Below are 13,598 nucleotides of genomic sequence, written 5' to 3'. Positions count from 1 at the left end.
TTCAAGGTGAATGATAGGGAAATCTAATGAGATACAAGCAAATGCTACAAATAAAGTATTAGATGAAAGATTAACCAAAATATTTTATTTGGTGGTTGATTACTGCATTTATACATTTAATGAGTATATATATATATATATATATATATATATATATATATATATATCATCCGACTCGGGTCGGTTGGACTGGGTCGACACCCTGGTTTAGATCGGGTCACTTGTAAGCCCAAGCTCGACCCGGACCGGGATCCGCGTTTGAACCCTAATGCGATAAGAGAACAGCGGGGGAAGCGAGCACCGTATGCGAATGGCGCCTTCTCTGGACTTCCTTTCCAACTTCAATCTCAGCTTCAAGGAGAAGACCTAATCCCAAGGTACGAGGTTTCGAGCCTTGGGGACTGAGTTTCTTGTGATAAAAGTTCAATCTTTGTTTTTGTTCAATCAAGAATCGTGGTCTTTTCCTCTACTTTGTTAAGTTTCTTTTGGTGGAGTTGGAGAAAGGAGGAGGCCACTGATTGCTTGCTCATGACGGCGAAGAGTACAGGCTTCGAAGCAGAAGAAGCTTCAGCTTCGAAGTTCTTGTTGGCCATGTTTGGATTATGGGCCCATAACTATGAAGAGATTAGCTGCACCGATATAAAAGATGTCATTGAGCTGCCTGCCCTTTAACACTAACGGAGACACTGGAGATGGCGACTTCATTGGAACACAGGTAGAAGTGAGGTAAACCTCTTTCACTTCTTCCTTTATCCATCCCCTTCTCTCTGCTACAACCGTGCTGGCACTACGTCGTATCATGTCTTGTTAACAGAATGTATTGTTGTTGCTAGCAAAGCAGCATTTAAATCTTGAATTGGAGTTCTTGGCAAAAGAATTATCTTTGTGTAAGTTGCCTGGTAGCTTAGTTGGTAAGGACTTATGACAGTTTATTTCCAAGTCCTGGACTCGAATTCCACCTACGTCACTTACCCTTTGACAAAAAAAATCTTTTTGTTATTTAGTGCTATAATCTAAGTGTCGATTGTGGGTATTGGTGCAAAACTAAGTTTGTCGCATGAAACTTTCTGGCTGTCGTGGCCAAAACAATCTATCTATTTGCTGTGGTGAAACTGCATATGTTTGGCCCTCCCCTGACCTTGCAGTGGCAGGAACCAGGAGTCTTGTTTACCAGCTATCCATGCGTAGGTTCTGTCACCGTAAGAATTCTTTGTTGCTGATTTGGGAGGATCACAATCTTTAGTGTAGATGGATTTCCAGAATCTGAATGTTAGAGAACTCTTTCACGTTTTTAAGAGCTTTGCCAAGTGACATTTGGAATCAGATGACCTATCATTCTCTAGTCCACATCATCGCTAACTTGGTTTTTTTAACAACGAGAGTATAAAATATAATTTTGTACATGTGGCTACCTAGTAATCCATAGAATCACTTGTGGTTGGATAATCTGAATGAACAGAATTATATCTAACAATGTCACCAATAAGACAGAATCAGAGAGGGATGTTGAAGGCGGGGACAGTGATTGGAGTCGTAACAAGGTAGCCATTCTGGAAGGTGTGGCTGGATCACATCTTTGTTTCCTACTTTGGTTTCACATTGCTGCACATCCAAATAGAAGCTATCTGCATCTGAGCTAAGCTTGGATATGGAAATCTTCATTTGTTTCTCGACGGTGAAGAAACATATTACAACCTCGGTTTGTTAAGTATGTGATCTTTAGGGTTAAAACCAGAAACACAATAAATTTGCCTAAAATGGTAACCTGTAGTCTTGATTTTTGAATGGCTAGCTAAAGATCTAGTCATGGAACTGCAACCTCTTCCTTAATCCCAATAAATGTAGGACTTTTATGCATATAATGATATAATACATTGCTTTTTCTTTGGGCTGCTGGTTTTGGAGTCTTCTTGTGTGAGTCTTGCACAAGTAATTAAAAGAAGTAATTGGTGCTTTAACCATGATTCCGACCAGTATCGCTTGACTCAGTTCCTATTATCTGTCATTGTTTTTACTTCAAGATGACTTCAAGAGAAACTGAAGAAACTGAGTTTGATAACAAACTCAAGAGAATCTGGTCGAAAAATGAGCTTGATAATAAAGGCAACATCCTCTGAAGCCATCGGTGGCTCAATTGCAGTAAGAATTACTTACAGAAATTGATGACTGCTAACTCTTCTTTATTGCAATAGATTTATTTTTCTTCAACTTGGAAATTGAGTATAATGGCAGAATGTACCCAGATAGGTTAATTTTTCATAACTGATTCATGAAGAAGTATGAGCTGAACAAACTTCAAGCAAATGGCAGTTATGGAAATGGCATGTAATGGATGAATTAACTACAGCCTGAGACTCAAGTCAAGGTTTTGTTGTTCTGATGGTTGATCTGTAGGTTGAAAAACCTTTTGAAAGCTTCCAGGCCACTTTGAACCTCTAGCTTCATCAAGTGCAAACGGCGTCCTCGTCACTTGGATGTCAGAATTGATTTGGTAACATCTTGGCACAATAGACATGCCTTTCTCTGGATGTTGCTTGGGAACAAGTGAATGAGAATGAACTGTCAAAGACTGGAGAGAAGATGCATAGAGGGAAAATCCCATCATCATTTTCTGTGACTGGTGAGGCCTCCTCGATGCACCTCTCTCTCTCTTGTGCGCATTCTGGTGACCCCCCAAAGCCTGTGAGCTGAAAAATTTTCTCATGCAGAAGTTGCATGAGAACATCTTTCGACTTGGAGGTTTGGATTGCGAACTAGTAGAGCTTCCATCGGCTGATGAGGTTCTCCCACCAAGTGTCAGCTTCAGCCATGCTTGATGATCTTCATGAAAAATCTCCCTGCCATCAGAATCAATTGTTTGTCGTCCCGGCTTCTGATCGGTGTCTTCTTCTTCTTCTCTGATTTCGCCCTTTTCCATCCGGAAGCAAACAAATCCAGTAGCTGTTGAAGAGGAAAAAATTATGAGAGGTTTCAAAAGGAAGGGATGGGAAGTTGCACAGCCTTGATGGATTTGTGTTGGTTTCCCTTAAAAAGAAGCAGAACAAGGAAAGAAGTGGGAACAACTGTAAGGGGGGATTCTTATCAGTAGGAACAGAAGTGGCAATGGATATTTTAGCTGTATATATCTTTCTTTCCTACTAGTGACCCACATTTTGGTGCTTGTTAAAGCAGCAATGCTTGGTTTATGTTAATACTGTTGCCAAGGTCAAAATTTCAGATTCCCTACATCTTTTCTTTATCAGTTGATATCCACTTACGTGGTTCTCTTCTCTGAATAATACAATGTTGACAATGTACCAACTCCTTAAATGAACACATTTCTTAACTTGTTTCCTTGTTCTATGCTGAAAAAGTTCTCAAGTAGATTGGTACTTAATTTCTTCATGACAAGTTGTATGGCGTGTTTAACATTAAAATGATGTTCCCGTCAGTCGGTGGAAGGAAATTAAAGATTACTTTCTTTTGTCAAAGTATCGATCTTCATGGTGTGTAATTTTTTATCATTAAGATGATGCAAAACTCAGAATGTCATTTTCAGTGATTGCTCTGAGAGATGGTAATGGGCTTATAGTGATACAAACATACTTATTTGTAATCGAGATAAAAGTTCTTATGTTAATGTTACCCTCAAGCTTGAAACACTTATTATTTTATAGTTTGCACTTGGATGTGTGCCTACAGAAAAGTTTATTTCATGCTATGACTACATGACAGGCTTTCGTGAAAGCATTGAGCTGAGTGGAGATGCCATTACACTTCTGTCGTTGTTTATTTTACATCTTAATGTCCCCACGGAAGTTCCAATAATGACTACAAAGCTTGGTGAGAGATGGGTGCTGCATTAATCTTGATTTACTGTTGTGCTTTCTTAGTGGAATATTTGGCTGGAGGAGTTCCAACGTAACTTGCCGGCCCTTTTTGTAGTGGAGGATGTTCAAGGAGAAGTGCTTTCAGAACCACTTGTACTTTGCAAGTAGATTGTTGTTTCGGTGGAATATCACTATTTAGAGGACAATGGGAAATTTAGTTCCTGTGAAAGATCAAGCATTTCCCTGTTGCTTTCTACTATATAGTGATGCAAGCCTTTATGCTGACTGATATTTCCTTGTGGTAAAGTTGTGCTATTGGATGTATGAGTCAGACAGTCTGATCTATAGATAACAGACAGGGCTTCTCTTCCACAATTGATTTCAACTCATGCATGCAGGAGATATGAATGTGGCCAGTTTAGGATCTTGTCTGAGACACACTCGATCATATTCATTCAGGAGTCTTCTTGGTGTCCCACCAGGTGATATAATGTACAAATCATGTTAAGAAGTCAACTCAGGCTACAGGCTTTCTTTATGGTGTATAAGCATAGGATTTATTGGCCTCTCATTATCCCTGTGTCGTTGGACTAATTACATCAGTTGATAGTATAGACCTCAAATTTCTCATTTGCTATAGTACCTGATACTCTATGGTTTTCTTTTACCTGCTAATAATTCATAAATTGTCGTTCATTAAAAATATTCCTTTGATGCACAGATGAATGCTTATGATGTCTTCTGACCTCTATAATTATGCAGATCTCTCTCCCTTTCTTAGTTTGGAAGTCCATATACTGAAATGTTCCTTTGCTGACAAAGTGAGATTTACTACAGTGATCTGACCTAAATCTCTGTTACAATGGGACCACATTACAACATAACATGTGGTTTCGGGCTAAAGAGGCAAAGTGGTTCTAAAAGCTGATCCTTTTGAGTTCTAACTTCTTAATGGATGTCGAAAGAGGAAGATGTGGCCACCTCCATTAGAAAGTTTTGGTGCCATGGTGGTTTATGCCATCAGCAAGCTACAGGGAAAAAAGGTTTATGGTAAGGAGATGCCTGCTATCTTTCAGATGAAGATCAATACTTATTCTGTTTGGTTTCAGTTCCTCCAAGTATTTGGTGTGGTCCTTGTTATATATGGGAGAATATGGTAGGAGTTGGTTGTCAGCAAGTGACTGGAGAACAGATAGGAAGCATTGCTTTCAGATTTTAGCTCTCCTGAATCTTGTCCCAATCAAAACTCCTGTAGCTGAAGCCTTCATGTGCAGGTGTGCTGGTCATGGGCAAGAAATGAAGAAGGACCTGACCCGGGATTTCGAGGTTCTGCAATCTAGTATGCTTTATCTGCACCCAATACTCTTTTGAGTTCAGAATGGATTGTCAATTTCCAGACACTTGAACTTGAGCAAACTTGACTATTTATCTGTTGTCTTTGACACCGAAAGGCTGTGATTCCAGTGGGCACGGAATAGGGTTCCAGAAAGCAAGCCAGTTTTCTCCAACCCAACAAAACCACAATGATGATGCCAACTTGCAAGATATTGGGGTTGCTGGACCACCTGATCCCAGTTAGAGATAAGTACAGATCTAAAGAATCTCAAAGATAGATCATATGATGATCTTGTTGTTCCCTGCATCGTGTCATGTGAAAAGAACAAGCTAAACCATTTGCACAGAAACATTCTTGACATTGAATTATTGGCATGCAGGATATATGGTCAGGAATGCATTACCTAAAGATCTCCACTAGTCAACTGTTCAGTTCTGCTGACAAGTCTATTTCTCATTGGTGGATTTGCAAGTAGCAAAAATGTGACAGACAAGTTCCATCCTTGCTTCCAACTACACAGATGATTGCTGTTAAAGACCAGGAGGACTATTGGTGCTCATGGGAGCAACTGGCAAGCACAATGTGGTAGTGTAGACCAGCACCTAGACTAAGACAACTAAACCTCATCTGTGGAACATAATTTCCTATCAAACTTCCAAGTTGCTCCAACACAAAAATGACACCTTTGGAAAGCTGCACCAATGGATTTTGTTGGGGGATGTGGCATTGAAACTCAATTCGGAGGATTTTCTAAAGCAAATGCATACTGCCAAATAAAAATGAGTGGTTCTTTTGTTAACCTAATCTAAGAAACAAAAGATGCTGGTGTCAGAAAAGCAAGGAGATGCCATTCGAGTGGAGTTAATTGAATCCAAACAAAAGAGGGGACTGAGGAGACAAATAAGAGTTAAATATCTGAAGGAAAAAGGATGTTTTTTCTCACAGAAAAGGAAATAAAAGGGAAGAAAACAGAGACGCAGCAGATCGATAGGAGAATGCTAATTACCATGGCTGTACCATGTACACTACTTGTACATGAAAAGATATGTTATCCTTTGCAGTTGTATCCTATTGTGGATAAAAAGGAGAAAAAAGCAAAATGATTCCAGACAAGTTACTATTTAGTCAATGAGATGTCGAACCGGATGATAAGACCATCTTACTCCTTTATTCGGTGATACAATGACATTCACATCAAGAATACTAATCTTAGTATATAGAATTAAATTACAAATATGTATCAATCTATCAAAGAAACAGATGATATCAGAATCAAAGACAACGTATTGGTCAGGAATAACAAGAATGGGATGTTAAATGTGAATCGCAAAGCTGAAAGCCCTGGAAAGATGCCAACAATAGAACAACAAGAACAAGTAAAATTTGGCAAGCAGCAAGGATGGTAATCCCAGAATTGGCATCAAAGTCTTACTCTACTAGAATATATGTCATAGTTATTCAGGGAACAAACCAGCATTTAGTGAGCAAAACAATCAGTAATGTTTATTCTAATTTTCTGTATGATGCCAACAAGACAAGGATCAAAGACTTATATGGTTCAGACTCAATTTTGATCAATTTTCTCTTTAGACTATAGATTTTGTGATTTGTTTTCCTCATTTGAGCAGGGAGAATAAGAGAATCCAAGATGAAGCTCTCACCTGAACAGACCGAGTAATATCTCCATGATTTGTCTGAATTTTGATCCAGCTAAATTTGACCAGTGAATGATCAGGTTTCTAGGATAATTGCAGAAAGAAGGAAGCTGATATCTTGTTTTATGTTGCCACACAGTCTCAGGCAAATAGCAGACATTGACTCAGATTCCTTGTGTTGTGTAAACAAAGCCCTAACACCAGATATTTTGGAATAGGAGAATGCAGCTGTGAGTTCTTTACAAAATACTTGATGGAGAAGATGAATCTACTGTATTCACAAAGCAGTTCCCAGATGGTAACACGGAGATGATCATTAACAAGAAGGATGACAACAGGAAAAGATATAATCACAGTTGCAGGCAAATTCAAGCTTCAAACTTGGAAAGTTGATATTTTTCATGCTCATTTGACAAACTGAAAGAGTGCAATTCCTTGCTAAGATCTTAAGTATAACTCAAGCTAAATGGTCAACCAGTAATCTATGATGTCATGATGTCTCACTTTGATCATTCACTGTTGGACATTCTTTCCTGCATCCTTTCAACAGGACTGGTCGATTGAAGGTTGTGGAGGACATCCGAAAACTAATCCTTTGTATTTCTGAAAGTATTTTCTGCAATTAATTGCGGGGGACATGCTTTATATTTCAAGTTGAGTCTACGTTTTATGGGAGTTTGAAGCATAGTTTTAAGCCTCCTCTCAACATTTATACAACAATCACAAACAAGACGCAAACAAATGCAATCTTTGTAATGGAGTATTCTTTTCAGATTCATCTCCAAGATACTGCAACTGAGTGGCCAAATTAAATTGTGTTGGGTGATTACTCTGAGAGACACAAACATAAGTTCAGTGGCATGCTCCTTGAGACAAGATTACAGTATGTTTTACACACTGTTTTACCTAGATTGAGCACATAGTGGAAAAGCCATGTGTGCGGCCTTACACTACAACAGGAGAGACCATTGATATCATTTTATCTGATATATGACATAGTTTGCTACTTTGCTTGTAGTACATGAATTGTTAAAGCTTTTTGGTGCATCATCATTGCATGTTTGACTCGTTGGGTGTTTTTGATGCATTGATGCAATTTGGAGAATGCTTTTTCTGCTTTAGCAGCATGGACAAGATACTAGTGCTTTGGCTAATGATATGTGGAGCTTTGATATGTCTATCTGTATACTTTGCAGAATCCCAAATGACTTTTAACATGGGGTTTCGGTAGAATGATACTGCTTTCATTATTCTCCATGAGGCAGCAACTCTGCAACTTTTATCACCTCATCATGCAGTGACAGAAACATGCGACTGATGAAGAGGTGATGCAGAATCACACTCCTCTTGCTAAAGGATGATGACAGGAAACAAGAATGTGATTCCAATGCCTTGGTTCTCTCTCTCTCTCCCCCATGGTCACATTGACATATCATAGTCCCCCTATGCATACCATTATATGATATTGGTGTATAATATATCGAAATTCCTATATTGGTGATGTACGAAACGAGAATGTGATTCCGAGTAGTGATGTCAACATTTACAACTGAAGTAATCACATGCACTGCAAGTTTTTATGAACATAGGTGGTTCAAGTACTTTTTTCTTTTTATCTCCCAGACATTGTGTTCATCAGAGTTGACAGCTTATTTTCTGATCTCATCAATCTTTCCGTTTGCTCCAAATAATAATTTGTGCAATTCATTTTACTCTCTCCATGTAGATGACCAAGGCAAATGGAATTTCTTGAACCTGGAGGACCTAAGCCACAGGATCCTGATTGTATCTCTTGTGCTCTGGCTTTTTGTTTCTGACAATGATAACACTGGTGTGTTAGTGTTCTTCCTATGAGCAGTACAATAGCAAGGCAAATAAATGACAATTCCTTCGGGCTGAGAATGAACTATAAGAAAGTTGATCAGCATTGTACTAAAGCTAGCAAAGCAGGTGTTTGTTCATTCAGTTCATTGTTCCTCTCCAGTTGTGTGACAATACTTGCTTGTCAAATGTTTCAGAAGTCAATGCTGGAACTGTTTCAGTAACTTAGCCAGCACCATCAGAAATCCACTCAGAAGTATTGATTGTTCCAGTCTGAATCCAGAAGTGAATCTGATGTCTTCTTGTTTCAGAGCTGCTTGGTCTTGTGAAATTTTTTGTGCTCCAAGTTTTTCAAGCAATGGGGACACAATAGATCCAGAACAGTATAAGACTGAAATTATGTTATTGTTCCAGTGAAAACCCTGTTGTTCTATGTAAAACCTAGAGTGAGTAACTGGACTACCAATACACATCCTACATTTTGCTTGCTTCATAATACTGGAAACAGTAGATTTCATGTGATTAAAAAGGTTGGCAGAATGCAAGGCTGGGAAAGTTGTGGCTTTTGTGAAAAGAACACATCAACTTGGAACCCTAGCAAAGTATCCATTCCATTTGTTCCCTACAGCTCCTAGCTCATTTATTGAAGGAGAGTGGGATTGTTTTGTATCAAGGACCAGTACCATTCTGATTGATCTCCCACCACAAAAGGCCTTCCTACCTTATAATTGCAAGACAAAATGTCTTCCCCCTCAAGCTAAGCCAAAATTAACATGCTTGATGGAACTGGGCACCAACCTCATTCCATCCACTTTATTCTCTCTCTTCTGCCATGATGTCTCGGTTCACTCTGTCTACTTTGCACATGACTTGCCCCACCAGCTTCAGCTTGGCTCAGTTCTGTGGATTGAGGTGTTAGATCGACTCAAAAGACTTATTGGATATCATTAATCCCATGCATGCAGTAATTAAGTATGCTAGTGCTTACCTCACTGTGATTCTAAGAGGAATTTGAAGTGATGTCCATCTACCAGACGAGCTGATGAATAATGTGACATGATCATGTGTTTACTTTTTTTTTGGGACTAATTATAAATTATCTTGGTATTTAGATCATGATTCTTATAAAAAAAAATATATTAAAATTTTTATAGTTTTAAAAGTGAAACAAATGATCTCATTTTCTCTAATGTTATCAGCTAGATTGAGAAAAACACAACACGATCAACGTGAAATCGAAAATATAATTTCAATATTTATTTCGTTTTATTTTGTTTTGCTCAAATTAAAATATCATTAATCAATTATAAATTTGATTGAAAACTCATAATTAGGATTTAGGGTTAGAGGGAGAGTCTGTTTGTTCTGAGCAATAATTTAGTTCATTAGGGTTTGAACCATTTAGGGTGTACAAGAGATAAGGACGAGACGTCAAGAAAAAGAATCTGTTATCGAGTTTTCATCAAACGTAGAAAACTAGGGTGAGTGATTATTTTTATTTTATTTTAAATCACTGTACTGAATATCGATTTCTTAAGTTATTATTGAAAAAATTGATCAATAGCATCGGGTTTATGAGGAAGATTTTACTTGAGTTATACACACACTAGATCAACCTAGACAATTTATAATCATATTACGAAAATAATAATAATAATAATAATAATAATAATAATAATAATAATAATAATAAAAGAAGTAATAGTTGGTGTCAAAATGGATAACAAAAATGATAATAAAATATTATATCTATACTCTAATGCTAGAGCTGAGATGAATAATTTTGATTTTTAGCTTGGAATGTGTTTTGATGGTGAAGTGTTTTATATTGCCCTCGATAAACATGTCATAATGAAAGGCAAACAACTTAAATATGTAAAGAATGATACAAACAAGATCAGAATAATTAAATAGGTAAAGAATGATACAAACAACATCAGGATAATGTGCTATGCCGGATGTGACTAGATGATATATGCATTAAAAATTAAAAATACAAGAAGAGGCAACTAACTGTAAAAGTGAAAATTATAAATATAGAGTATTCATGTGGAAGATCACAATCCTTTAACTATGGTTGGCCGATAAAATTACTATAATAAAATTATAATGAATTCTACTCGGTCAACAAAATCTTTAAAGACAATAATTCAACGCTTTGAATGTTCTTACATACAAAATATATAAATTGAAGAATAAAGATTTGAGCATAATCACAAGCGTTGAGAGGGAAGAATAAGATTTATTATGGAATTATTGCAAGGAGGAGATATGTAGCAAAAATTTAGGGAGCATGTGTCATGAAATTTGAGAAAAATAATATATTTTATACAATTTATATTTACTTTGCTGCACTAAACGAAGGATTCCTACCGTGTACGTTATATTATAAACCTTGATGGATGTCATTTTGAGTTATACATCAAAAAAGTATTTATTGTTTACTGTGCGAATTGACCCAAATAATCAAATATATCCATTTGTCTATGTAACATTTGAGAGGAAGAACAATGATACATAAATAAAATTGATTTATCAATTTATTAGTTAGGGATTTGAACAACTCACTCAACAATTCAAATGAGTTGCTACCCATTAGTGACAAACAAAAAGGTATATCGGAGGCTATTACACATTTGCTTCCTGGATTCTTTAAAGAACAAGTATGAAGGATTGATATTAGAAAAATTATTTTGAAGAGTAATAAAGATTGATAAAGATGCTTACATTTGTTAACTGATAGACCAATTATAAATTGGACAAAGTTACACTTTAGAACGACACTCAATTATATGGTGCTCAAACTTTAGAACAATACTAAAGTATGATGCTCAACTAAATAACTTATTATGAAAGCTTCAATTCAATCATATTGGAAACTCACCATAAGTCAATCATCAAGATGCATTCGAGTCAAGTTAATAGAGAGAATCTATATATATCGAGATTCGTTGATCAAGTTTAATGGAATACTTTGTCCTAACAGTAGAATCAGGATAATTTGTTGATTAAGTTTAATGAAATATCTTGTCTAACATTAGGATCATCAAGGAGAAGAATAAGATAGATTCCTTAATTGGATACCATACTTGCTTAGAATTATGGTGACAAACTTGAGGTAATTGGCATGAGAAAATATAAGAAAATAATTGATTATTGTTTGTTGTAGAAAATGAGACTTAATTATTATCTTTTATTGACATATTATATTTTATTTAAATTATTTATGAAAGAATGTGAAGATAAAAGTAAACCGTTGAAAAAGTACTTTCTTATATATTTATTGTAACACCCCTGATTAGTCCCACGTCGAAAGTAGATAAGATTAAGATTGACTTATAAGGATCTGATGAGTATATTATTATCAACTTTATCTTAAGCATTTTGATTAATAAATTAGATCAAACGAAGTTGATAGACTAGTTAGCCCACCAAGCTCGGATCATGATATTTATAGTCATCTCCTTAATCTTAGTAAGAAAATATAATCAGTTACTAATCACAAACTCTCAATTAAAAAAAAAAACCCTATAAAATAATTTTAAAAAATCCGTACCACTAACGGTCCTGAAAAAGGAAAAAAAAAAACTAGGCTTTTTTGCAACAGCAACACAGCCTGAATCACTTGCTATTGATTCACCCCAGTATGTGAGTGATCCAGTGGTGGGTGGAGAGTGGACTTCAAGCTCGATATCAGTGCCAATAATAAACATCCTCCAATTTAGGGTTTCTTTCTTTCGCTTCAATTCACGTTATTACGGTTTGCTATTTACATGTTAGAAGAATATAACGAAGGTTGGTAAAGCTGACAGATCTCTGCAGCAATGATTGTTTGAATACTGTCGGTCATTTTGGACATGACACAGTTTGTCGGACAACTGTTTGGGAGTCTGTCTGTGAATTAAATGTATTAGTGTTCTGAGCAGTATTGGGAACTTATTTTTCATGTCTTTTGAATGCAGCAGCAAACTTATGAGCAATATTTTGAATGCTGTTTTCTGAATGTAGCAGCTGATCCTTTGAATGTTGTTTTTCTTATGAATTGTTGTTTCGGTGAGGGGAATTGTTGTTCGGATGAATGGGTGAGCAGAAGAATTGTTCTTCGTTAAAAGAGGGGAATTGTTCTTCAGATGAATCGGTGAGCAGAACTGTTCTTCGTTAAAAGGTTTCAGATGGATGCTGGTCCGATGAATACTGCTCCATTTTGAATGCAGTCTCATATCAATGTTCGGATGAATTGGTGAGTAGAATTATTGTTCGTTTAAAGGTTTTAAACGAATGATGCTTCAATGGATCGAGCGTCCAACGATGAGTCCTTTGTATGATCTCACACAGGTAATATATTAGTGGATGCATTACGAGATCAAGTGAGGGAGTGACCATATGCAATACCAAAATAAGATACATTTAGAGTCGTTGTGAAGATTAGATTCAATAAAGGGTTGACCCATCGAATGATGGCCATGAGAGCCAGCATTAACTTAATATAAACCAAGAAGTAGAGCAACTTACGTGGAACTGGGTGAAGTGTCTAAGTCATATGAAGGGAGTTGACATAGAAGACAGAACATGAAGTGGAGGCACGAAGCTATTCTTGGATAGAGGTCAAGGAAATAAACTATTATAGAAGCAAAAGTAAAATCATATTGTTCCATGAATCTTTTGTTTAGATAAAATGGACTTATCTTGTATGGTACCAAGGTCGAAGGGAGCTTCGAGGCATATATATATCTTATTTCAACAAAGCAATTGACGAAGAGACTAAGGAGACTCAACTTGTTGAGGTAAAGTTAGGATCATAAGACATTATTATATGGTAAAAAGATATGGAAGTGGATACTCTTGAAGAATATGTCATAGTATTATCATTCAAATTATTGCAAAGAAAGTTATGTATAGTAAAAATTATGTACGAGGCAAGGGCCTAAGATCTAAACAATACACACTAATTTCAGCAAAATCGATAGACTTCAAGAG

The 13,598-nt window shown here is 36.5% G+C and overlaps 1 protein-coding gene and 1 long non-coding RNA gene across 5 annotated transcripts; one reads left to right on the top strand and one right to left on the bottom strand.

Moving 5' to 3' along the window:
- Positions 1 to 265: 265 nt before the first annotated feature.
- Positions 266 to 6,297, top strand: LOC135607866 (uncharacterized). 4 transcript variants are annotated; one of them, XR_010485284.1, is made up of 4 exons: positions 266 to 377; positions 480 to 726; positions 3,715 to 3,822; positions 4,572 to 6,297. It is a non-coding gene; the product is annotated as an uncharacterized LOC135607866 (long non-coding RNA). The 4 variants fall into 4 exon arrangements; XR_010485285.1 differs by having other exon boundaries at positions 3,715 to 4,859; positions 5,084 to 6,297; XR_010485286.1 differs by lacking the exon at positions 3,715 to 3,822.
- LOC135607865 (zinc finger protein 2-like) lies at positions 2,164 to 3,138 on the bottom strand. Its single transcript, XM_065100034.1, has one exon. It carries the CDS (start codon positions 2,915 to 2,917, stop codon positions 2,342 to 2,344), a length of 576 nt encoding a protein of 191 aa, XP_064956106.1. The 5' UTR covers positions 2,918 to 3,138; the 3' UTR covers positions 2,164 to 2,341.
- Positions 6,298 to 13,598: the final 7,301 nt, after the last annotated feature.

Source organism: Musa acuminata, chromosome BXJ2-3, assembly GCF_036884655.1.
Source record: "Musa acuminata AAA Group cultivar baxijiao chromosome BXJ2-3, Cavendish_Baxijiao_AAA, whole genome shotgun sequence".
NCBI lineage: Eukaryota > Viridiplantae > Streptophyta > Magnoliopsida > Zingiberales > Musaceae > Musa > Musa acuminata.
Note: the sequence above shows the minus strand (reverse complement) of the source record. Positions and strands in the feature narration are given on the sequence as shown.